General features: G+C 41.5%; 2 protein-coding genes across 6 annotated transcripts in view; both read left to right on the top strand.

The window, feature by feature from the left end:
• CD81 (CD81 molecule) overlaps positions 1-7,762 on the top strand; it is a 79,037-nt gene extending 71,275 nt beyond the window's left edge. Inside the window, exons 6-8 of the mRNA XM_048483642.1 lie at positions 3,937-4,032; positions 5,450-5,539; positions 6,346-7,762. Of these exons, the coding sequence (XP_048339599.1) occupies positions 3,937-4,032; positions 5,450-5,539; positions 6,346-6,405 (246 nt within the window). The 3' untranslated portion in view covers positions 6,406-7,762. The remainder of the gene's footprint in view (positions 1-3,936; positions 4,033-5,449; positions 5,540-6,345) is intronic.
• Positions 7,763-19,814: 12,052 nt separating this feature from the next.
• Positions 19,815-26,798, top strand: TSSC4 (tumor suppressing subtransferable candidate 4). 5 transcript variants are annotated; one of them, XM_048486656.1, is made up of 4 exons: positions 19,815-19,954; positions 21,260-21,358; positions 21,891-21,961; positions 25,434-26,798. In XM_048486656.1, exon 4 carries the CDS (start codon positions 25,512-25,514, stop codon positions 26,544-26,546), a length of 1,035 nt encoding a protein of 344 aa, XP_048342613.1. In that variant the 5' UTR covers positions 19,815-19,954; positions 21,260-21,358; positions 21,891-21,961; positions 25,434-25,511; the 3' UTR covers positions 26,547-26,798. The 5 variants fall into 5 exon arrangements, with proteins under 5 accessions (XP_048342613.1, XP_048342612.1, XP_048342616.1 ...); XM_048486658.1 differs by lacking the exon at positions 19,815-19,954 and adding an exon at positions 19,961-20,202; XM_048486655.1 differs by lacking the exon at positions 21,891-21,961.
• Positions 26,799-26,927: the final 129 nt, after the last annotated feature.

The following is a 26,927-nucleotide window of genomic DNA, read 5'->3' on the forward strand; positions in this document are numbered from 1 at the left end:
GTGGATGGAAGAGAAATGGCACAAGAGGAGGTCCAGTTTTGCATCTCGTTGCACTTCACTGGTGAGAAGGGCATCTTCAACACAGGGATTGGGATTTTGTGCTTTCCCGATTGCTGTTCTTGGTGCAGATAAAGCACAGCAGCAATGGGGCTTCCCCACATTTTTCCTCCCTCAATCCCCCCAATAGCAGCCACCCGTTTCCCTTGGGCCACCAGAGCTTTTGCAGTTTTTTTTTAAGTTGGAACTAGAATATCATATTACTACAGGTGTAGCAGGTTCTTTACATGTCCAGATTTTTGTTTTTAAAATAAGCTCTATTCCTTTCCCTTCCAAAAATATTCCTCCTCCCTATCTCTGTGAGGAAAGTCACTAGAGACTAACTTTTCAAAAAATGAAACTGAGAATTCACAGAACCAATTACACCTATTGTTACTATGGTATATTGATATAACAGTATTCTAGTGCTGATGTAAAAAATAATGAAAAGTCCTGTGGATAGGGGATAACTGCCCCAGGGACAAGGTCAAGGGAAAGAAATGCCGTGTGGGCCAGAAAATTAGATTTTTCCCCCCAATACAAAACTTCAGCACAAAGCAGGCTTGAGAAACATCAGAGAAAAGACAGTGAAACCTTAAAGGTGCACAAATGCTCCTTCCTCCCAAAATCATTGAACTCAGGGCAGATAACTTGTATGGAAAACATCCAGGTATTTAGGTTAAGTAACTTCTCAGTCTATTTCTTCTAGTCTTTTTTTAAAAAAACTAATAAATAAGATATACCCTTAACTCCTGCCCAAACTTTATGCTTAAAGTATAAAGTTGTTTTATGCCTATTAAAGGTTAATAAAGTAAAGTAAAAGTATAAAGTTGCAACATCCTGAGAACCTTTTAAAACTTGCACTTCAGGAAAGGCCTGAGAAGGGTCTTTTCCAGTGCAGACTGAGAAACATTTCTGGTAGGATGTTTTTCTGTTTTTCCCCCAACAGCCAACCTACATTTATCTGCCCCCCCCCCCCCCGTCTTAGCTTTTCCTCTCCACCCCCTCCATATCATTAACCCAGAAAAACTATGGCCCAGGTGAGCAAGGCTGACCCAGTGGCCAGGCCCACTATTCCTTGTTTCCTTCTTCCTGGCAACTCCCATATCCTCTTCCCTTTCCCTGCCTCATTCTCTCTTCACAGCCATTCATCAGTCTAGTTTATATATATGTTTGTTTGCTAATTTTGGCGGATGAAAATCCAATCTCCCAAGATGAGTTATTATAATATTAATATAGATATTAAATAATTGAGGCGTCAATATGCAACCCTGCTTGACCCCCTTCTCAATTTTTATGGGATTCGTAAGATATCCCTAAGGATTACATTTTACCTTAATAACAGTGTTTTTATACAAGCATGGATCAAAAAAGGAGACTTTAATCTGTAGATGTATTCCTTTGTTTCTCCTACAGTGTTGCCCTTGAAATCGAATCAAATGTAGATTTGAAATGAATAAAGATGGCATAAAGAGATCTAATGGAATTGCCAGAGTATTTGGCTAATATTAGACATTGGTTTATGATTGATCCTCCTTCTCTGAACCCTCCTTGTACTTTTGCTAGATAGTTATTTGCTCTAACCAGTCCCTTAATTTCCACTGTAGATGTTTCGCATACAGTTTACTTATTGTAGATTTATCGGCCTGTAGATGGCAGGATCATTCTTGTTGACCTTTTTTATATAGAGGCGTTACAATTGTTACCTCCCATTCTTTTGGGACCCTTCCAGTTATATCTGTTGTGGTAAATAAAGTACTCAGCACTGGAGTCCACCAATCGATGTTATTCTTAATCAAATCTGAGGATATTAGATCTAACCCTGGAGCTTTTCCTGATCTCAGAGACCCTATAAGATGTTTAAAGTGCTCCTTCCATAATTCTGGAAGGATGGTTGAATAAGAATGAGGTCTTTTAGCACAATCTGACCCCAACCTCAAGAACTGAGAAGCATCCTTAAAATTTATTGCTAGCTTAAAATTTATTGCTTGCCTATTGCTGATCTCAGGACTTGGCTCTGTTCTCCTTCTGTTTACATGGAATACTGTTTTATATTGTTGCTTATGTGTTTTTGACTCTAACAGTGCTAATGTATTAGGGTTAGATCTGTATTCAGCTTATTGCACCCTAAGAACTCGCTTTGCTGTTATGCATACTCTTTCGCTTCAGATTGTATAAATCTTTCACCTTTTACTAAAAAATTTCCTTTACCCGATCACACTGTCACTTTCTCTGTCTTTTTTTCCTTCATCCCTTTACTCACTTGGGTCCTGCTTTAAACAGTAACAAAAATTTATTCCACCATAAAACTGTCATGGAAGACTGCTTCTTTACTAGGCTGTAACCACAGAAGCTTCTGCTAGAATAAAATGTCATTAGTGCCTGCCTGGATCATATGGTGGGAAGCAGAAAATTGGGCAAGCAGCGGGAAGAAGCAGCCAATTTGTCGAACGAGATGGGCCAGTTTCAAAACCCGATGTTGAAAAGCATGAAAAGAAGTGAATTGCCCCCCCCCCCCCAGTTCAGACAAAATGACCAAGCGTGCCATTGGGTAAGAAGCAAGGTGCCGACAACTCACCCAGGTCTTTGCTGCTGCAGCTGACCCTCTTCCTGGCCTCGCTGGGCATAGCCAGCCCCTTTGGCCAGTCGTCCATGCACTTCCATCATCAACATGGCTGGGACCAAGGAAGCCAGAGGACACCCATCCCCTGCCGGATCCCCCCCAAACCCTGCCCCGCTGCCAGCTCTGAGTCGACAGTTGGCAGTCCCTTCTGCCCTCCCCTCTGAGGGGGACAGAAGCAACTAGAAGGCTCCATGCTGGGGACTTTGCTTGTATAAGCTCGTGGGGTGTGGCCCCACCCCCAAGCTTTTAAAAGCAAAGGCCTGAGCACGGAGCTTTCCAGTTGCTTCTGTCCTCCCCAGAGGAGGGCAGAAGGGACTTCCGGCTCAGAGCCGGCAGCCAGGTGGGAGTGGGGCTCAGGGGTGGGACCGGGGTGGGCCCTGCTTCTGGCGTAGCGGGGGGGGGGGAGCCCGGAGAACTAATGTCTCCAGGCACCATTTTTCCTGTAACACCTCTGCTCTGGCCCATTTCCCTGGCTCTTCCCTCAGAGCCATTAAGTACCATCATCCAGTCCACTTGCTTCTTCCTGGCCAGGCTGGGCCCCACCTCCTCCCTGTTACTGCCCCAAGAGGGCAGAGGTTTGAGGGTCTGAGCTTCTGGCACACCTTGCCTGGGTGTGGTTTGGCCTGTCTTCCAGGCCTTTTCTGACACTGGGCCCTGGCTGTTCCTGGCCCAGTGTGAGGCTCTTCCCAGCTAGCTGCCTTGCATCGCTGGCACTGTCCACTGCCTGTCTGCCTCTCTGTGCGTCCTGGGGACTGGGTAAGTCTTCCTCCTGGGCCTTCTTCAGGGTCTTCTGGGCCTTCTTCAGCTGGGACAGGAGTCCAGGGGTACTGCCCCCTGACAAAGCTTGTCTGAGGGTAGAGAATTGCATTTGAATTGGAAGCACATTGGAGAAGAGGGTTTAACTTCCCTCTTCTATTAGCTGTCAGAGGAAAAAAGACAGGCGCTCAATTTTTGCCCATTCCTTTTCCTTCTGATGGCTAATTGAGGGAAGAGGTCAATTTCAACTGGCAAAACTGCACAGAGGGGATAGATAACCCCTCCATTCCAGATCAGGTCTCTGCGTAGTTTCTACCGGTACAATATTTTTAGAGGATCCCATCATGGATTTTGCAGCACCTAAGCTATTTAGACCCAAATTACCACTGCACTGCATTCATGTCAGAATCAGCATCATAGGAAGTTCAAGGTGGATTGTTGGAAAAATACAAGCTGAAATCCGTAGAACAAAATGTCTGTAAGCCTGTTGATTTATTTGTTTTGTTTTTCTCTGCTTCCAGTTAAATTGCTGTGGCGCAAATGCCCTCTCAATTGCCGCTGATTTCCTGACTGGTGAAAACCTGTGCCCAGACAAGAGCATCACAAAGATAATTTCTGTAAGGAAATCTCTGTATTGTACACTCATTGCCTATGGTGCATGCTCTTTCTTTAGTCATGCCCAGTTCTCTAAAGTCATCGAGTTTAGAGCACTGGGCATCTTCTGATTGTGGTTTTAATTGTATCAAGTGAAGAGTTACTTCTCTAAAAATGTTTCTCTGCAGTATTCCCAGCCCTCCTGGGAATAAACTAAAGACATAATATTTAAAGAGGAATTGCAGAGTTTTTGCCCAGGATATGGATGCAGTTTTTTCTTCTTCACAATTTGCATCAAGAACTTGAGGCCAAACCGGTGGTAGGACATCCATGCACTGATCTCCTTTGAGGGCGGATAATTAAAGGCAACTGCAGGGGAGACTGTCAGGGAGTTTTGCGCTCTCCTGTTCTTCTGGTCCTGCCCTCCTGCTTTCCTAATCCAACTCCCCCCACCTCCATCCCAAAGCTGTTCTTTGCACTTCAGGAGAAGCTACTAGTACAGTTATCAGCCTTGCCTCCCACAGTTTGCTTCAGTATTTTTACAATGTGCTCAATGTTAATGAATGCATTTATACATTTGTGTTTTTCCTTCCAAAAAGGAAAAAGAGAGAGAGAGAGAGCGTGCATCTGAGAAAATAGTTGCAATTTCTTTTCATTAGTGTTGGTAGGAAAAGAAAGATGTTCCAGTATGCTATTAACATGTAGAACTGGTTATTTTTCAGAGCTGGAAAGAGAATTTTACATTTGTGCTGAATACAATGAGTGCTTTGGTCAAGCCAACAATCTTCACCTGCGGTCTTGACTAGATATAATTGTTTGGGAAAAGGCTACTCAATCAGGATTTTAGCACAAGAAGAGCTAAACACCCTTCTAGCCTTCTAGCTCTGATTTAATTTGAGGACCCCTGCAATCTTGTTTTAGAACCAGTGTAGGATTGTGACTGCTATGTTTGCCTCACAGGATTGTTGTAAAGATAAAATGAAGGAGGATAAAAATCATCTATTTTTATCTCCTGGAGGAGCTCCTGGAGGAAAAGTAGGATAGAAATATATTGAAATAGATTTTTTTTTAATCTGGGAGTTTTAATCATGAATCTCCCTCCATCATGGCTACACTGACCTCAAATAAGTTTTATGCAGTAAAAGGTTCAAGGTCAGAACTGTCTTTGTACATTAGAGTTATAACAAGGGAGGACCTGCACAGCATTTTTGGAAGATGGGGGAAGTCCTTCCAAGCCACTAAAGAAACACAAGTGATCAAACGGTGCTTCAAGGACCATTTTGGACTGCCTTCGTTCATCATTCTGTCAGCTGCTGTATACAAGTGGCATGACTTAGTAAGCAGCTTCTACTATTCTTTCACCTGTCAGGATAGTTACATTTGTAGTGAAAAAAGTAAGTGTGCTCACACATAATGTTGATCTGATTTTGTTCACCTCAGGGGGAAGACTGTCACTCTAAAATTGATGAACTGTTCTCTGGAAAGCTGTACCTGATTGGTATTGCTGCCATTGTGGTGGCTGTGATCATGGTGAGTTTCTGATTTTTGGATGGGGATGGGGGAGATTTTGTAACACAGTGAGCTACGAGTCTCTCCCAGAAGCCTGGACCAATCACTCCAGTCCATGTGCCATGTATTTGTGGGGCTCACAGAAGAGGCATCAGTTGGCCATTGCAGAGGTGGAAAGTGACTAAAATTAGGCCTTTCTAGAACCCAAAATTTGATTTTCTAGGCAAGAGGTGCTTTGTCCTCCCTTTCCTCAGCACATCTCCTGAACAGCACAGGAGGAAAAAAAGAAAGCATTTGAGTGTGTTTGTGCAGGAGGATATCCCTTGTCCCTCTCCCTACCCACAGAAGCAGAATTACTTTAAACTTCTGAACCTTTGGATTTTTTTCCCCTTTGGATGTTACCCTGCTGAAGTGAGAATTTAGCAACATTCTAGTTCCATACTGTTGATTTAATTCTGTGGCAAACAAAGCTTCATTATATTTTCTTGATTACATTGTTCAGTGTGAGGAAAAACTAGAAGCTTGATGAAATATTAAGCACCTGCAGAATTCCACTTAAAAGTGGTACAATTTGGTATTTCTTGGTATTTTTATTATATATTTATGCAAATAATAAAATTGTCAATGGATGTTGTTTAAAGTTGCAGGGTTACAAGGTGAATAATCTGTCCCTGTTTATTCCCAGCCTTGTTTGCCTGTCAGGTTCTTGCAGATTTAAATTCTTGAGCAAATGGGTAGCAATCGTGGGTGCAGATATTTTCAATGAAAACGCAGCGGAAGTCTTTGTGGGGTCTCCCTGATATCCCTGTGTTCTCTCTTCCCTGCAGATCTTTGAAATGATCCTGAGCATGGTATTGTGCTGTGGCATCAGAAGCTCTGTCTATTGAGAAGTGGAAGGACAGGGGCAAAGCAATGGTGCCGAAGGGATTCCAAAGTGCCACTGTTTGACCAGGAGATGCTTCCAATGAAAGACAAAGAAAATTATGTATATAAATATTTCAGATATTACCATACAGTACTTATCATTCTTACTTGGAAGTCTTTTTTTAAAAATGTGTGTGTGTGGGGGGGGGGGGAGTTCTGTGTGTTTGTGGTGGAGTTAGTTTCACATCAGTTTGTGTTGTTGGAAAGCTGCCACACCAGTCATTCCAGACCTTCTATCAAAGAGAGCCACTCTGTTCCCCTTCCTTTTGCCAGCGTTCCCTTGCTGCCAGCAAGAAACCAGAGCGTGCCATACACAGGCTTCAACCTCTTAGAACCTCTTGTGTCTTTATTCCCCCCAGCAGTTTCTATTATTATTATTATTTTGAAGGGGATTGGCCCTAAATATGTTTTATGCAGCAAAAAATTCAAGGTCAAAATTGGATTTGTACATTAGAATTAGAAGATTTGCTCATTTTTTTAAAAGATGGGGGAAGGAAGCCCCTCCAAACCCCCAGAGAAGCACAAATGATCTGTTGATGCTTCAAGGTCCATTTTTGACTGCTTTCAGTCATCATTCTGTCAACTACTGCATACAAAGAGCCTGACTGAGTTGTGCCAGCATTTCCTTTCCCACCATTTCCTGCCTTGGTTACAAGCTATGCCTGGTCTATTTCTGTAAGTCTGTGGGAGTACAACAGCCCCTTGATGCAAGGTGCTCTTTCTAGTCGAGCTGTTTTGTAATGAAACATGAAGTTTGCCAGTGTTCCTATCCCTAAATGATGAATGAAGAGACTTGTTTCATAAACTCTGTAAACGCATTAGCCCTGGTCAGTGCAGTCCTCAGAATACTGTGTTTGGGAGTAAGCCAGGTGGAATACACTTCTGATCCGGTTGAAGTCATTGGATTGCAAATTGCTGTTTGGGATCAGGGCTGTTAGTCGTCTAGGGATGCCTAGATATACACACAGACCAAATTACAGTTCTTAAAATATCTTCCTATCCGGGGATGCTTTTTCCATAACTTTTGGATTTGGTTTCCAATCTGGTTTTTATTTTATTTTTTCCTTTTAAATTTTTCAGAAGATTTTGATTTTAAAAATTGACAGGTCTGATGCTGGAATGTTAATGTTTTCTGTACGAACTCCTAAAACTAAACTCCAGTGTGTGCTTACAAAATCAGTTCTGAAATACAAGTACTGTCTGATGTCATTTACTTGGTAACTATGTAGTATTCTAATGATGCCAAAAATATTGAGGAAATCAGTTAAATAGTTATAATGGCTGGAAAATTATTCATTAAATATGCATTTTTTAAGGAGACACTATTCTTTTGCTTTTTTTAAAGAAAAATCACGAGGTAATAGAGCTGAATAATGGGTATGAAACTGTAGAGAATTGGGAAGATATCCTCCAAGCACCAGAAGTATAGGTGGAAGACTATACACTTTTATGCAAAGCCATTTTCCAAACCCTTGCCCTTGCCTACCAATACTAGAGGGGCAAATATTGTCGCATTTTTGTTGTTTCACTTCAAGTGACCATTCAAGGAACTTCATACTCCTGTGACCTAGCTGAGATATTAATAGCAGTTCCCCCACCCTCCAAAACTTGCATAGAACACGTTGGGTTGGGCAGAAAAGGCCTACAGTGCTGCCCAGGTTTCACTAAACTTTTTTCTATTGTACTGTAATCATATTCCAATGAGAGTTTAGTACTTTTGTTGGTTTGTTAGTTCCTTTTGTCACACAGGATTAACTACCATTTATTCTAGTTCTGTAAAAGCAATTCCATTTAGTAGTTCAGTTTCTGTGTTTCATCTTAATTTTTTTGCAGAAATAATTAGTTTTGCTTTGCTTTTCTCACTATACTGAATTCCAGGAAGACCCTTAGAAAAAGAGAGAGATTGCCTATATATTGCTACGATATTCCAGCACTAGTTGGAATGTTTTTAGCGCTCATTTAGAACTGATCTCATATGGACTTCCTAGCACTAGGTGCACATTTCTAAATACAGCGGGAGGAACAAACTACAGGTTCAGTACAGATATGCCTTTGAAGTACTGAAGATACTCCTGAACTCTGAATACAAGGGATAAATGGCTCATGCTTTCCTTTATGTTATCCATTCAGTCGTTCTCGACCTTTGGCGACCCAATATGCAAGCTCTTTCCACATTTTTCAATTAAGCACTGCTTCCTTCAGCTGGTTGATGTTCATGCCTGTATCAGCTTTTATGGTATCTAGCCATTGTATTCTTTGGCGTCCAGGTCTTCTCCTGCCACTGACAATTGCTTTCCTTACAGAGCTCTTAACTAGCATGGGCTCTTCTACAAACTCAAAAAACAACGCCATATTAAATCATGTTGTCCCAAAGAAGCAATATCTCTGTCTTGCTCAGGGGTAGGAAACCTGCGGCTCTCCAGATGTTCAGGAACTACAATTCCCATCAGCCCCTACCAGCATGGCCAATTGGCCATGCTGACAGAGGCTGATGGGAATTGTAGTTCCTGAACATCTGGAGAGCCGCAGGTTCCCTACCCCTGGGACTCTTGCTGGTTTGAGGGAGCAGGAGTGACATCTTTAGTCTTAGGAACAGCCTTAAAGCAACACTGCCCTGAATGCCATACTTCGCACGCACTGGAAACAGGAATTGAAACTACCTGCCTTTCAAAGATCTGAGATCACATTCCCAATGTAAGAGGCTATGAGCACAATTTTAAAACATCATTAGCGTGTGTAGATTTGTTTTTACACATGCATACGCACATTAGGGTTCTCAGCATATAGAATGGATGTGTAATTTGCTGCCTTTTCCCAACTGTGGCTGAGAAGTGTGTGTATTCTATTAATCATTGCAGGTATTTTGTTGACGATGTGTAAACAATGACAGCTCTGTTTGAAGATTCACTGATCTATCCTTCATCAATTGAACACAGATTATGCATCTTCTTGGGAAAAACATTTGTTTTAGGCCTAGGACATACTATTATAATACTGGTTCTGTAGCAGATGGGAACAGATAATTATTAAAGATAACAGTACATTAAAGGAAAAGGAGGAAAAAGCCTTAGACCAAACTCTCTACTTAAGGATCAAACCACACGTTACAGACAAATGCATGCAACAAAGACTTGATCTTAAAAAATAATGAAAAGTAGCCTGGAGAAGGGTACAATGTTAAGGGGGAAAACAGTGCTGTGGGGAGGCATGATGTTTTAATACTGTATCCCCTGGACATTCTTAGGTTTGACAGCTTCTGGAAAAATGCTTTGCCCTTTTAATGGGCTTAATGTGTGGAAACGGGTAGTTTTTTCAAGGCATTGAGGTAAAATAACATCTCTTTAAAGGTCTGTTAAAGGGACAGGTTTTTTTTTCCTTCATGCTGCTGGCAACTTTAATCTTTCTACTCAGTTTTGCCCTCAGGTGTTTTCCCATCATTAGAGGTGTGTATTTAGAAGGGCAAATACACATCGGTTTCTGGGGAAGGAAAAGCAGTTATGGGGACAGTTTTGAGAAGTGATAGGGCCATTGGCAAAGGGTCAGCAAGTTTTCTCCTCTCCCTGCTCTTGCCCTCCCTGCTCTTTCACTCCACCCTGTTCCTCAACCCCAAGCTATGTTTTCTGTCAAAAAAGAAAAAGGCTTTGTGACATGGATTTTCAGGTAATATTTAGTTAGCCTCAACAGCTAAGCAGTGGTAACTATCCCCAGAACAATCAGTTGTGACTGTTGCCATCCCAACTAAGAAGACTAAGTAGCATAAATGCAGTCAAAGCATTGAAAGCCAGGACTATTCAGTGATCTTGATACAGTGGGAAATCTATAGAAAAAAGCATTGGGTTTTTTTTAAAAGCAGAAAAGGTAAGCTGAAATAGATGGCAGTATGATGGGTAGTCTGCATAAAAGACAAATCAGATTGTAGAAGTACCTGTGGCTGGGAAATCATAGACATTATTCCCTTCAGTTTTTTCCAATAATATTCTCTGCTGATAGACATCCAAATATCAGGTGGAAAGATTCAGCTTAATCTTTTCCCTGGCCCAATTGTTTTTCAGCTTGCAGTTTCTTCTGCCAGAGCACACAGAATACAGGCTTACCATATAGACAGGTTTACATGAACTGGGCATAAGACTTCTTTCTGTGGCAGTACTGAGAGTTTGACTTTATCTTCCTTTGGTTTCTTGGAAAGAGCTAGAGGGCCAGAAAGGAGGAGTCAGAGATTCCAGGATACACTTTATATGGTAGCATCTGTCATTAAAATTCTCTTTCAAAAGTTTCTATAGCCCCTTCCGCACACACAAAATAATGCGTTTTCAAACCACTTTCACAACTGTTTGCAAGTGGATTTTGCCATTCCGCACAGCTTCAAAGAGCACTGAAAGCAGTTTGAAAGTGCATTATTCCGCATGTGCGGAATGAGCCTAAGTCAGGTTGATGATTTGGAGAACCCACCCTTCAACACTGGTCATATTTAAAGGAGTCCCAATCCTAAAGCCACATGAAGAGGGAAGAGAAAGCAGGATTCATACAGATGTTCCTACTGGTACAACCAGAAAGTTATCTAGAAATATACTGAAGAATTATTCTAGGAAGCATGACTCTCACAATGGCGTGATGCAAAAAACCTGTTGTTGGTGATAGTTCCCAAGAGAATGCCAATTGGCAGGGACAAGGAATGATTATGAACAAAGGCTTGGACTTCTGAAGCATACTGTTTTATGGAGAGGGAAGAATGATAGAGCGTTTTCTCGCTCCGCCTTTTTTTGAGATTCTGTACTGGTCTGAACATCAATTTATACAAGATTGGTATGAAGGAGATGTTAAGGTTAAGCCAAACAGAGCTGCAGGTCACATTGTGTTAAACACTTGGATTGTTTTATACTGTGGAGCATGCCACAAGCTATATATGTGTGTGTTAACTACTATTTCTTCTTTGCATTTTGTCACTTCTTAAAATTTTAATAAACATTTCTCTTAGTATATTGTGTGATGAAGCCCTATGTTTCTTACAACCAGTAAATCATAGCGTCTGAATGCTTTACCCATTAATTCTCCGTAGCATTGGCAAGCCAGCTTTGGAAATGGAAAATAAATGGAGTGTAACTTCAAAGCCAAGGAGGAAGAGTAAGGGAACTCTGGCAAAGTTGCTACAGTTGATCAATTGCAACCCACTCTGGGTGGAAGAAGACCATTTATTCCAAAAAAGATGGGGCTTAAGGGGGAATTAGCTGTTGAAATATAACCAATAAGCTAACAAGCGGGGGATCTGCAAGGACTTGGGGACATTTCATTTCCCCTTATATCTCTTTCCTTACTATTTCCTCTTTCTGTCTTTCTAGCATCCCCTGTATCCTCTCCCCTTTTCCTCCTTCCCACCCACCAGGAAACCTACCGTTTGTGTGCCTCCATCTTAAGCCACATTTATTACCTGCTTTTGTTTATACTTTAACCACTACACCACATTTTCATTCAGAGGCTACTGTTGAGCAGACAGGCTTGCCAGTTATTGCTGTCATGGCTAGCCTCAGTAAGTCCTCCCTCAAAGACCAAAACAGACTTTGAAAAGGCTCTGGTCTTCCTGGTACCTTTTATAGAAACCAAGGCTTGAAAGCTGGCCATTTTTTTGTGGTGGGGCACTGTACAAGGTGTATATATTTTCAGATTTTTGCACAAACCTGTGGTTTTTTTAGGTACCATATGTAGCTAGATCTTTCTTATTTATTGTTCCAATCTCTGGATTTAAATATCCTCTGATGGATTCCTTTGATGACTAGATTTTACCCATCCAAATTATAGGTTGTGGCAAACCCACTTTCATGAGCAAAAGCATACATGCTGAGCTGTGATATTGCAACAACTTCACTCCTTTCTCTTCTTAATTTTCAGTCAACAATTTGCTCATGCAAGTTACTCCTATGGTTGCCTCCAGAACTAGCATAAGGGTGTGGAGATTTACTACTGTAACTTCCCCTCAGCTCCTTCCCTTTAGCTGTGCTAATGCTCAGAATCATGTCCACTTGGTGTTATCTTGCTTGTGTGTCTGATTGTTAAAGGAAACTCAAAATATTTTGAAGGTGATATATGAAAACAAATATCCAAAAAGTTTGCAGTGAACTGTCAGATTTATTCCCTCCCCACTACTATGGAATGGAAGAGTGAGGTCTGGCTTTCTGAATTCTATTTTCTTAATGCTGCAGTTGTTGTTTTTCAGACTTCCTGTGTAAACCAATGGTCTTTTCCTGTTCTCAAAATATTCATGAAAGATGCTGCTGTTGAGGCTGCTGTACTCCATCCTGTTATTGTGTGCCACCACCCTTGTATCTCCTGTAGCCAAAAGCACAGTTGTAATATGTATTGCTGAAGAAGTCTTCAAAAGCAAAACTAAAAGTCCTGATAAATAGAAGTGCTTACTTTTGAGTTATGTGGTAATCTGTTGAAGGTACCTGAGAAACCTGAAGTTTAGGAATCTGGATTTTATTGCTTTGTAGAGCTGCAACTTCTATGACAGTACAAACTGGTACATAGAAATGTCATACTTGTATAACCCTGACTTCTGCTGTCTCCTTCAAGCTTGGGAAAATCAAATCACTGTTTCCTTTTTCCTCTCTTGTCCCCATAACAAAAGCTACTGTCATTATCCCAACATGTCCTCAGATCCTGATGATGTATGCTCAGTTCCAGTTTACATGCCACGCCCATGTGCTTTCATCTCTAAACCTCCTTTGGATTATTGTATGAATTGTTGCCCACATTCATGTTTGGCACCTTTGCTAAGCAATCCCCCTTGCAACTCCAAATCTCTGGGTATTAGGTCCAAAGTGCAACTAGATCATCAGATCCCTGAATGCTCAAAAGAATTCCAGATGACAATTCCAGATTCCAGATTAAATAGGTTTAGGCTAGAGTAACTCTCCTCAGGATTGCACTGTGTGTAGAGGAATTGTGGAAATTTTCGTATTTGGTACTGTGACTTACTTGAATATTATATTGACTATGTGTGTGGGATGAGTGCCATCAAGTCACCTCTGACTCGTGGCGACTCTATGAATCAATGTCCCCCAAAATGTTCTATCATTAATAGCCTTGTGCAAGTCTTGCAAACTGAGGGCCATGGGCTTCCTTTATTGAGTCAATCCATCTCATATTGGGTATTCCTCTTTTCTTGCTGCCTTCAACCTTTCCTAGCAACATTGTCTTTTCCAGCTTCTCTTGTATTCTCAGTACATGACCAAAGTACAGGAGCCTCAGTTTAGGCATTTTAGCTTCTAAGGACAGTTCAGGATTAATTTGATCTAAATCATGTTTGTTTGCTTGTTTGCTTGTTTGCTTGTTTTTGGTGGTCCACAGTTTTTATAACACTTTCTTCCTGTCAACTTTCTTCATTGTCTAGCTTTCAAACACATAGTAACAGGGAATACTATGGTATCCCGTCCGTGCTCTCAGGAGGGTTTCCCTGCCAAAACTTTTAACTGTCACTTTTGGGCTGGATAGAGCAGTTTCCCATTGTTGTTAACACTGAGGTAGCATACTTTGATTTTCCCACCTTCGTCTAAAACAATGATGGCGAACCTTTTTGAGAACCTTTTCGAACCTTTTGAGTGCCCAAATTACAACCCAAAACCCACTTATTTATCGCAAAGTGCCAACATGGCAATTTAACCTGAATACTGAGGTTTTACTTTAGAAAAAACAGTTGGCTCCAAGGTGTATGTTACTCAGGAGTAAGCCTGGTGAAGTAATCGTGCAACACTTCGAATGGGTGAATCGTGACCCTGGGAGGGTTTACTCAGAAGCAAGCCCCATTGCCAGCAACTGAGCTTACTCCCAGGTAAAGGACCATGCCCAGGCCAGCCTAGGTGTGTGTGTGTGGGGGGGGGTGATTTTCTGCCCCCCCCCATGATGAACTCTGTGCACGCGTGCCCACAGAAAGGGCTCTGAGTGCCACCTCTGGCACCCATGCCATAGGTTCGCCACCACTGGTCTAAAATAAAAACTAATAATAATAACAAAGAGAATAATAAACTGCTCTATAATGACAGAGGAATGTGTTCTGTATATGAAAGACCAATATCACTTTTCTTTTCTTTTGTTTGTTTATGTATATTATTTATAGTCTGCCTTTCTCACTGGGATTCAAGGTGAATTACGCAGAGTGAATCAATACAATCAACAGGATGGGACATTCATTGAACACTGCAAAAAGTTTACGGTTGTAGAATCGATAATAAATCTAAACACAGAACTGAAATACAGCGTAAGTATTAATATGAAATTAAATGATACAAAATATCATAGTGGGATAATACTTACAGCAAGATATACACAGTAGTATAGCCCCAGCCCCAGTAATTTATCCAAGTTACTTTGTGATGCCTTTTGTACAGTGGTATCCAGTGGTGTACCTAGGCAAACTGGAGCCCTGGGCAAAAGCCTAACCCTAACCCTCTCCCACCGTGACCAAACAATTATTTTTTCTACCAGGTGGTTTCAAAGTCACCATCACATTATAGAAAATGCCCCAACTCACAAATCTGAACACAGCAAGTGATGCTGGATTATTTTCAGCATTATTTTCAATGGTGTTTAAACTAGGGAGCCTAGATTCTCCTTTTAAATCCACCTTAAAGGGAGAATCTGGGGTCCTTAGTTTAAACAACATTTAAAGTGATGCTGCTTTGGGGTGGATTATCCTCCACCCTGAAACAACATCACTTTCAATGTTTAAACTAGGGACCTCAGATTCTCCCTTTAAATCCATGCCGAAGGGGGTGGATTTAATAATAATAATAATAACAACAACAACAACATTTATTAGGCATTGAGAGAAAGAAAGAACGAACGAACGAACGAACGAACGAACGAACGAACAAGCATTGGCAGGAAGGTGGTGGATTTAAAAGGAAAATCTGGGGTAATTTAGGGGGTGCCTGCTGTCAGGGGTGCAATTATTAAGATAGCAGCACCAAAATTTTAGAATATCTTCGTGAGACCCTAGTGATGATACCACCCAGGTTTGGTGAAGTTTGGTTCAGAGGGTCCAAAGTTATGGACCCTCAAAGGTGTATCCCCCATCTCCTGTTAGCTCCTATTGGAAACAATGGGGGATGGGGAACTCCTAAACCAAACCTTGCCAAACCTGGGTGCTATCATCAGGACAGTCTCCCGAAAAATCCCTGAAAGTTTGGTGCTGCTAGCCTAAAAACTGCGTCCTCTGCAGGCCAAAAACGGAAAAACTCTGAAAATACAAAAAATCCCACAAACCTGCAGTTTTTGTGCCCCCCACAAGGGGGCACCCTGGGCAACTGCCCACTTTGCCCAATGGGAAGAACACCTCTGGTGGTATCATATTGCCTGCATAGAAAAATCATCTGAAATAACTCAGTTTTGCCAAGTTTGTTGAAAGCCAGGAGAGTAGATATCTTCCCAACTTCTTCAGGCAGGCCATTCCACAAGATGGGGCCACAACTGAAAAAGCATGGATGCTGGCAGTTGATTTCATCCATTTGCAGGTTGGGTCTTGTTCAGATGGTGATGCATAAGAGGAGAGGCAGTCTCACAAATGTGAGGGCCCAAGGCCATAAAGGGTTTTGCATATAATAACCAATACTCTAAATTGAGGCCAGTTGCTCACAGGCAGCCAGTGGAGTGACTGCAGAATGGGAGTAATATGCACATTCCATCTTCCTTCCTATAAAGCTGAGCTGTGGCATTCTGCACTAGCAGAATTTCTGAATTGATTTTGAAGGACAACCAGTGCACAGTGCATTACAGTAGCCTAGTTTTGATGTTGCTGTAGAGTGGATCCAGGTAACCAGATGAGCCATATCAAGATAAAAGGTTATCTTATGGACTAGACCAAACAGGAAGAATGTCATTTGTGCAGAGCATTAACTTGCCATTCCAGCAATAATATTGGATCCAGTTTAATCACAAGGCAATGTCCAGTTTAACCACAACGGAATCAGCAAGAGTCAGTTGAACTCCATCAAAGGTGGGAAGTGCAATATCCTTCAAGATCTCAATTTTTGTAATTGGCATTACTTCAGTCTTTTTAGGGTTTTTTCCCCAGTTTGTTTATTCTTAGCAAATTCACTACCTCAGCCATACAATTATTCAGGACCTCTACTGCACCACCAGGAGATTTAGATAAGGATATATAGAGCTGAATATCATCCACATGCAGGTGATAACCAATCCTGAGGCTATGAATGAGTGAAAAGGGTAAACAGCACGGGGGATAGAACTGACCCTGAGGAAATCCACAGGGTAAGTCCCACACTGATAACTGGTTTCCAGTCGCAACTGTTTGAGTCTCATCCATTTCAATGAGTTCACTGCACATCCTAATAACCACTTCTTCCTCCAAAACTCTTCTCCAAAACCACTTCTGCCTCCATAACCACTTCTGCCTCCAAAAACCTCAACAAAAACCTCAACAAGATGGCATGATCAACTGGATCAAAAGTTGCAGATAATTCCAACAAAAGCAGTACTAATACATGACCTTTGTCTATAGCCAGGTGGAGGCATAGGCAAAGGTACAAGGGGACAGGGGTGCCCCTCGTACCAGGTGCATGCTTGGGGGTGCAGAAAATCACCACAGCCCCTTCCCCCGCGTGTGCCCCTTGCGCCCTCCCCCCACTTACCTTTGTTCTTAGTTTCAAGTTTAGTTTCAGGCTGAAAAGTGGACTGTTCCATTCAGGCTGAAATGGGCCCTTGTGGGAACTACACTACCCAGGAGACCTTGCGAGCCCCAAGGCCTCCTGGGTAGTATAGTTCCCACCTGGGCTTTTTTCAGTCTGAACTGAAGAGGCCATTTTTCAGCCTGAAACGAAGAACTAAGGTAAGTGGGGGGAGCGGGGGGAGCGGGAGGGCCGCGGGAAGGGGGGCAGAAGCAGGGCCCACAGGGTGTGTGTGTGGAAAATGCAGAGTCCGCCCCAGGCACAGTTTGGCCCAGCTACGCCTCTGGATGGAGGTCATCAGCCAAAGCCAGCAGGGCCTTCTCTGTCTCATAGCCTGGCCTGAATTCAGACTGAAAAGGGTCTACAGCAGATGTGTTATCCAAGAGTTGGAGTTGGTCTGCTATTCTCTCAATCACTTTGCCAAGAAAGGGCAGATTAGAGACTGGCCATATTTGGCCACACCATTTTCCATAGAGCATATCTCATTGGTCATCATCCATGTACAAACATGGACCCAGACTAACCCATCAAACGTGCTGATGAACATGCTGTCATATGAATTTATTGCCACATTGGGTTCCTTCCAAATAGCCTGAACTGCAGAGAACATTCTGTGCTTCCTACTAGTCAGAGTTACAGTCCCAACCAAAAGGGAATGGGGGGAACCAAATGGTTCAATAGAATTAGCACGAGCTCATCCCAATGTGTTTGCCTACCCGGCCAGCTCATTTGGCAAATGTGTTGGTGGGGTGAACAAACTGGGAGGGCGCACATTGCAGACCTCAGAGGCATCTGACCCAGAAGGGAGGCTAACTTTTCTGGACTGTATTATCCAATTGGACACCAATTGGGGGGGGGGGGTGTTCCTGGGGCTGGAGTCAAGCAAAAGGGCATAAGTCCATTCAGTCCTATGGAGGGCTTTCAGCCAGCCAGAGAGGTATGTTGTTTTTCCTGCCTCCCCATGCCACCCAAAAGCCCTCTGAAGGCAGGGGAGGGTGGCTGTAGCTGTATTTTCCATTTCTCTCGAACTAAGGAACTGGTTGCCTCATTAGTTTTGAGTATTGCAAGCTTTCTAAACCCAACTCCTTTTTTTCACCGTAGAACTCCAGAATTGAAACCATAGCAAACAGTCCTTCAAGCAGATTTTTGGAGAAGCTGGATATATATTTTCCACATAATTTTTTTAAATGGTTTATACCATACTTGGGATTGCAGTTAACAACCTGCACTTTGGTTGGTATTTGGAGTTCTTATGACCTTAAATATTTGTTGGCAGAAAGACCTTTGACATTTGTTCTTTCCTAGGATCCCCCAGTGACTTTTCAGTCACTAACCTGTACCAGAAAGTCCCAGAATTCTATCACTCCATTCAGTTTTGTATCAAGTTACACCCACAACACTCTTGGGCAACACAAGCAACCATTAACAACTTGCTTTCACTTTTCCCTGAACTACTAAATCTGGTGAAAAACTGGAGTTGATCCCCTGGTCTGAGCCCTTGTTCAGAAAGAGATTTTTGCTTGTGGTGGTGTGGTGTGGTTTTTTTAAAAGCTGTCATCCAAGTGGTTTAAATGTTCTTGGACAGTCCAAGAATCTTTAAGCATCTGAGAACAAAATAGTATGGAATGATCAGTTCGTAACAAGATGCTCACAGTGTACTAGGCTTGGCTAATATTTGAATGAACAAGATAAACAACGCTGCCTTTCTAGTGGAGTTGCAGTCCCCAACACCACTAAGTCCACCAACCATACCACCCCTGTCAAGACCAAACATCTCACAACATATGCTGTTTTGCGTATGTTTTGTTTTTTACTCATGGCTTGGGAGGTATTTGATGATCATGTTGGACCCTGGCAACAAGGTGCCAGGTGCCTTTGCCCACCGATGATGCAGGATAGGGTTGCCAGATCCAGGTTGGGAAACTCATGGAGATTTGGGGCTAGAGCCTGGGGAGGGCAAGGTCCTCATAGCTGGATGCAGTGCCAGAGAATTCACCCTTCAAAGAATCAATTTTCTCCAGGGACACTGGCCTCTGTAGTTTGGAGATGAGGTCATTCTGGGGGATCCCCAGGTCCCACTCTGAGGCTGGCCTCTCTTAACTGGCAATATTAGATGAAGAACCAAACTGGCCTAGTTAAGTATCAAACAATGGAGGAAACCGAGATATTAAAAGAACAGTGCAAGTTTGCAAACAGTTTTTATGGTTTAAAGCGAAGATTCAAAGCACTGCAGATCAGTTTGGAACAGAGGCGCTCTTTCGTATAACTAAGACGGTCGTTTCATGGCGGATAAACGTTGCTAAGACCCCTCCTCAGGCCTCGTCCCCGTTGGTGGCTGCTTGGGTTTTCTTCTAGCCAAAGATATCCCGCAAAAACAAACCAAGTCGCATCAATGGCCCATCCGGTTAAAATGCCGCAACCCAGAACCACGCGCTCTCCCACAGCGGCCTCCCCTGTTCTAACAGAAATTGCGCCAGAGAAGGAATGGGGCATGCGTCACTCTATGCTCTCTGCCCCCCGCCCCCTCCTCCCCCGGTCGCTATAGCTACGACACACTTGTCTCCGGAAAAATGGAAACACTACAGCTTCCAGCATTCATCGGGCAGAGGAGTCAAAAGGAAACGACCCCTCCCCCGTAGCTTTGAGTGTGGCGGCATTTTGGGATATGTAGTTCTACTACTCGGAAGTCGCCGCCGGCTTCAATGGGATTTACCATAAAAAACTACAAGTCCCAGAATGCGCGCCGGATTATGGGCGCAGGAGGTAGCGGGCCGCTGCAAGAGTTCGTGCGGAGCAGCACGGGGTTCGTTTGTCAGCTTTTGCTGCAGCACAGGTAAAGCGGTTGCGTGGGACAGTTTTCTTTGTTGTTCGGCCAAAACCGGGGGATAGATTTAGAAGAGGTGTGCTTGGCTAGAGTAAAGCTTCAACTAGTCGCCTGCCCGGTTTCCAACCAAAGAAACCCAAGATCTGAGCGCGAAGGCAATGGCGCACGCTTAGCGTTGCTTCAGCAGCTGGTTCGCTGTCTCCGACCATGGAGGTATCATTTTGATACACCGAACCTTCTCCGCAAAAGTCCTCCAGGTAATGATTCGGTGGCAAACCCCATAGCAAAATGCCGATGGGTTATGTATTGCACTTTCTTTCGTGCCTCTGAACTTGCTGCCAGTCAGTTTTCTAGGATGACTGTGAGCGTATTTGTTAGGGAAGCACGCTCTTCCTCTGTTTTTCCGCGCCACTTTTTCTTCGTCATTTATTTCAGACATCATAGCTTGATTAGCTCTTTTGTTTCCTCGTCTGTCCTTTCCCTGAGGCTTGGGATGGGTAACTTTTCATTAAAAGAGTAGCAAGTCTGTTCTCTAAAAGAATATCTGTTTTCCCAATAATACTTAACCGTTATAGTACAGCTGAGGCTGTTCCAGATATTTCAGGGATGCAGTTTTAGTTATTCTTCTCACAGACCCTATAAACCTGCTCATGTAATCCTGTTAACAGACCCTTAAGTAACTTCTGATCGCTTATGTTCCCAACTGACTTATTTGTACATTTCGGATTGGAAAATAATTTAATTGTAGTTATTGATGGCCTCAGCTGAAGAAAAGGAGGTTGTCTTTCAGGTTTTCTCTCGGTAGAATTCTCTGAAGTTACTTTCTCTGCCACGCAGTTCTTTAACTTGCACCTATACTCTGGATGTAAACTAGAAATGGTTTTGGTTGTGTAGGGTACATATGTGAAAGGGGAACTGCTGGTGAATGGATGGTTTTGCTGTGGGCAGTGGATCCAAGGCAATGGTTTGTACCCACTAAATAAATTGAATAAGTTGAATAAAATTAACAAATACTCTGACTTTCCCAGTGACGTTTTAATGACTTTTTAGTAATATGTCTTATCCTGTAAGGTTCCCATAGTGTCAGTTTATCGGAAAGGACCCAGCATATAATATTCTGCTGTAGCGAATGGGTGGATAAGCTACAGAAATCTAATTTACTAAAATCTGGAGGAGCCCCACATAGCATGAGATCCATCTGACAATTTGTACTTTGACTTAAGTATCACCTGTAAAATAATGGCAAAAACAGAAACTGTAAAGATGATGAGCTGGAAGAGGAAGAAAGTAACTTGTTGTTTGGTTTTCCTGCAGTTGAGATAAAGGGACAACCTGAGTAGTATGCGATCTTTCCATTCAGAGAGGAGCCAGCCTGTCTGAATTCTGTTCTCATCAGGTCACTGCAAAGAATCTGTGAGTCTTTCTAGAAATTATTTTGTATGTTTCTTTTCTGTTTATTGCCAGGTAAAAGGCACCTAAAATCCCAACTTGAATAAAAAAAATTCCTGCACAATGTAGTTTTTTTATTTGGTCCTCTTTTTATGTTATTGGTAGAGAAACAGTGTGTTAACTCAATCTGACTTGTTTCTTTCCTTCCCATTTCTCTCACAAAAATTTCCTATAACTGACAAATTAAACTGGGTAGCTTTCTTGTTAATTCCATTCGTAGACAGCCATTTAAGCAATTATTGTTTAAATGGCATTTTTCTAGTTCCTGTATGTCATGTAACTGTGCAGAATGAAGCCCATTAATTTGATTAGCTAAACTAACATCTTTGAAAGATGTGCAAAGGATCTTCCTACCATTTAAAAAAAATAGGTGTCTTATTGGTAAACCACTTGCAAGCCACATCTATCAAAATTACAAGCACTGTTGGCATACCAGAAAGTTGCTATTCCATACTATTACTTTGCGTTGATGACATGTCCACCCTCTTACTGCCAGGGTACAAGAGCTAAGAACCTTGGTGGCTTTAACTGACCCAGAGGATGGGATACTGGTTCAAACTCCAGATGGTGAGTGGCTAGTGGATTTTTCCATGCCTGTTTACTTTCACTATAGAATACTACCTAAATCTGCTTCTGTCCAGTACGATTGTTATCTCTTAAGGAATCAGTCATTAGAATCTAAAAATCTGATTAAAATCAGTATTTTAGGGTTACTGAACGTGATCTCAGCATCTGAATGAATACAGAAAAAAATAATGTGTGAAATGAGCCTTCAGGGGCTCATGTTTTATTTTATTTATTTTATTTGGAAGATTTATATTTCTACCTTCTACCATAAATGGTACTTGAGATGGCTTACAGTGTAAAATGTAAAAGATTAAAATACAGAAATAACAAATCTAAAACATAGAACCTAGCAACCACCTTAAAAAACTTAAAGAATCATACTCCCTCCCCAAAAAAGCAGCACTAAAACTAGAAGAGAAATCATACGTTAAAACAACATATTAAGAGAACACACATACCAAAATGCCCTATGGAATGAGAAAGTCTTACTAGAATGTCATACTGGGATTCTGGATGGCCAGGAACAAAGAAAAATGACTGGGAAAAAGAAAGTCCACACTGAAAAAGATATGTCCTCCGTAACTATCAGCCAGTGTGGTGTAGTGGTTAAGAGCAGGTGGATTCTAATCTGGAGAACCAGGTTTGATTCCCCTTGCCTCTGCTTGAGTGGCAGAGGCTTATCTGGTGAACCAGATGTGTTTCCACACTCCTACATTCCTGCTGGGTGACCTTAGGCTAGTCACAGTTCTTTGGAACTCTCAGCCCCACCTACCTCATAAGGTCTGTTGTGGGGAGAGGAGGAAAGGAGCTTGTAAGCCACCTTGAGTCTCCTTACAGGAGAGAAAGGTGGGATATAAATCCAAACTGTTCTTCTTTCCTCTGTTAATGCAGTCACCTGTAGTAGGACACCATCAGTTGATCTGAAAGCATAGACAGGCAAAGACAGACTCCTAAGGGCTCAAGTCCTAAGCTGTTTGAATTGAACCCAAGGACCAATTGACAGCTGATATACCTGAGCCAAGACTGGTGTTACATGATCTCTGCAGCAGGCTCCAGTTAGAATCCTTGCAGTTATATTTTGGACCTGTTGAAGTTTATATTTTATTTATATGCAGCCCAAAGTAGAGTGCTACATGTTAAATACACGATGCTGTGAGTTGGCACATTCAAATACACTGTAGAAATTTAGCAATTTAATTTAGAAATTTAGCAATATAAACAGGACAGAAAAATAAAAGGATAATCAAAACAACAATTACAATTATATCAGCAAATTAAGGGGGGGAAGCTGCACATACAATATTACACATCATAATCTAATAATAAACAATTTAAAATAGCTGTTAAAACTATGAAGAATAGTATAATAATGAACATGGAATAATATTACTATGGTGATTATTCTTTTACCCATGGGTAGTGCAACTTCTATGGCAAATGGAACTTTCCAGTGGTACTTTATTTCTTTGTCTTAGGAAATCAAACACCCTCCTTTTCCTCCGCAAACTTGTAGGTAGGTCTTAGAATATCAGCAATAATCAGTTTGTGAAAAGAGGGGGTAGTTTTCAAAATAGCACTGTAAATCTAGTTGTCTTATCATTTTCCAGCTCAGAAACAGCCAAGGATTTCAACCAGTCTCAGATATTCCAAATATATGCCATAATCAGTTAGGCCACAGAGAATATTGCTTTTTAATTATTTAAGCTTCATAAAATTTCTGAAATGCAAATATGGCAGCAAATATAACAACAGAATCTTCTCTATTCTTTCATCCCATTTCTTAATCCATCAGAGTATAATTCCAACAAAATAGGATTAATGATCTGGCCTCCCCATTTAATTATTTGATGACATTAATGTAACCTAGTTATAAATCACAGGGCATTCCTGGCAAGGCCTAGTTTTATTTCCTGGCAGATTTGACTGTATTAGCATTTCACCAAAGTAAATTTCCACAGTCTTATCAAAATAATTTGACCATTTAGTGCAGAAACACATAAGAAACAAAAAGAATGAATGCATAAAAGGAGGAAAGTTGTTCTTATAGAGTTTTCTGTCAGTTTCACCTCACTGTTTTTGATGGTATCAGAGCCCGCAGCTCCCTAATTGGGTCTGCAAAGTTTCACCTATTAGATTTGTCTCCCCATGGAGAGATGAGAAAGTAATGAATACTTCTTCTTAGCTGACATTTTTCTCCAAACACCCACACTAAGGAAATCCCATGGAGCATTTCACAGGTGCTCAAGTTGAGAATGCCATTTTTCCCAGAAGTTAAAAATTAGCAAGATTTGAGGGCCCAGACAGTTCCCATGTAATTAAAAAAAACTGTTTTAGGATGGTTTAACCATTGTACATGCAGCATTTTAGAGCTGTACACAGTCCTTTTCTACCTCAATATAGATGGTTAGAAACATTTCCTACATTAATGCAGATGGTTAGAATATAAAATTCCAAGAGATCCCTGATACATACAGGTGTTAGTTTTTAAATAGTGGGTGCATTCAAATATATTTGGGAGTAGGGGGCAAATGACTATATTTTAATTTATTTGCTATGTCAACAATGTGATTGAGTGTAAGAATCAATCTGGACTGGGTCATATTTTCTTCCTTTTCCTTAACATATGCAAGTATATTTTTTCTTGACCCATTTACAACTGATTTTTAATGCTGGAACTTGTATGCTGCTTTGAGTTCTTTTCAAACAGAAAGGTGGAATATAAATAAAATATATAAAATTCACATTTTGGCATCTCTGTTCATTGGCATATTCTCAACATAATGTTTAAATTTCTCATTTAGAATTAAGTAGTCTGTAATTCTATATTCAGAAAAATATAGATTAAAAAATATCTCAGCTTTTAGCGTAAAAAATAAAAAACACTTCAAACTTTTAAAACTACACTATTACCTGATGTTACCTGGGAGATGGATATTGTGTTGGATTTTTTAAAACAAAGCAAGGAACAGTAGAACCAGATTCTTGTTTGCATTGTACAGATTACAGTTTTATTAAGGTCTTCCTTTTTTGAGACAGTCACATCTTAAGTAAAGAGATAAAATCATCAAGTAATATGCAGAGTGGATGGCATATGGCAACATCTATGTTGTTTATAACAATAAAAGGTTTTTAAAGATAAAACTGTTTAGTTGCAAAGATGGGGCAGTTGGATCCTCTGTACTTTTGCTGGTGTTTCCAGCTTTAAATTATCTTGATGTGAATGGAAAACTCTCAGGACAAGCACTCATTGTGTTTTATTTTTTTATCAGTCCCACTTTTAAAAACTAACAAAATGATTATAAACGGTAGCTGTCCAAAATAAAATAGAAGTGATAAAGTAAGCATCAAATAATATACTTAAGAGAGTGGAGACATTGAAGGTCTTTCAGTATTGAGGAATATGTTCTGCCTGACTAATCTTGGTTCATTTGGTTGCATATTGTTAGACTGAATTCTTCCTTTTTTGTTCTAGGCTTTAAACTCTCTGGACAGCTGGGAAACATAATTTTCTGCAGCAGGGCCAAAGCCAAGTTAAACCAAGTGCCAGAAAATGGGAGATGAAGGTGCAAGTGACGCTTTTGTGGGTATAGTGGCTGGTGGGGACAAAGATTATGAGGGTGTCCTTCCCTCAGACACAGTTTCATTGAGTGATTCAGATTCAGATGACTTTGGGTTCACAGATGAGGCAGAAGTAAATACAATGTCCCCTGAAAACCCCCTAGCCTTGAATGATATCAGACGTGGATCAGATGAAAGTGGTGACCCTCTGCATAGCACTTGTAGCCCACATGTCCAGCCATTTCACCTGAAAGGCATGAGCTCAAGTTTCTCCCAGCGCAGCCAAAGTATTTTTGATTGTCTAGAAGGGGCAGCCAAACGTGCAGTGCCCTCACTGGCTGAAGACAATGTTATTGATGGAAGGTTTAAGCGCCCCCTGCCTCCCCCCAGTCCTTCAAACAAGATGCCTGCAGAAAATGTTGGAAGACAAAGCAGGCAACCACCACCTTCTAAAAGCTCTCCTGCTGTTCCTGACTATGTGGCACACCCAGAACGCTGGACAAAGTACAGTTTGGATGATGTTTCAGAGACTAGTGATAAGGTGAACCGATCAATTGCCATGGAGTTTCTGGAGGGCTTGAAGAAAAGTAGAGAAGAACAAAGTACAAGTTCTAAAAGCTACACCCCATCTTTCAACCAGGATCCCTCCAGCTCTGGAATTGGAAGGATTGTCTTTACCAAACCCTCAAAGACAGTTTTAGATAGCTCAGAAAGGAAAAGAACAGCTAAGGAGGAAGAGGCCAGCCCTACTGATACAAAGCAGGAGCTCAAAGGAAAGCCACAAAAAAAGTCTAGTAACCAGAAGGAAGATGAAAAGGTTGGACTAGATCACTTGGATAGTGGAGTAAAAGAAGTAGAAGTTGAGAAGCCATTGAAGTTGGAGGAGCTGGGTGTTCAAAAAGGATCTAGCACAGATTCTGCATTGGCACATGAAGATACAACAGTGGGGTTTCATGGCAGCAAGAAACGGAGCAGGAAACATATTCGATCCAAAGCTGGTCTGGATGAAGAGGAGGAAGATTCCTAAAGAAGCTGGAGAAATGATATGTGCATATGCATGCCAGTGTTTTTGCAGAGAAGTTTCCTTGACATTTTTCCTTTGCCAGGTTAGCATAAGTTTGACAACTTGCTTGTTTTATTTAATATTCTTCAAGATATGACTTAAAATATCCCTTCGACTCTATTTACCTTTCCCCCCAAATCCCTCGACGTAGATTCTAGAAAAAAATTGTTTGAGGTGTTCTAGAGATGCTTATAAAAGAATCAGTGACAACATAAACTTCTGTTTTTTGTAAGAAGGTCTGTTTACATAACATATTTCAAGAGGTAGAGCAAATCCTATGGTCTAGTGTTGATTTTCCTCTTCCTGAGATTATTGCTAAACCGTTGTTTTGCGTCTGCCAGTTGT

Source organism: Sphaerodactylus townsendi, linkage group LG02, assembly GCF_021028975.2.
Source record: "Sphaerodactylus townsendi isolate TG3544 linkage group LG02, MPM_Stown_v2.3, whole genome shotgun sequence".
Classification (NCBI taxonomy): Eukaryota; Metazoa; Chordata; class Lepidosauria; order Squamata; family Sphaerodactylidae; genus Sphaerodactylus; species Sphaerodactylus townsendi.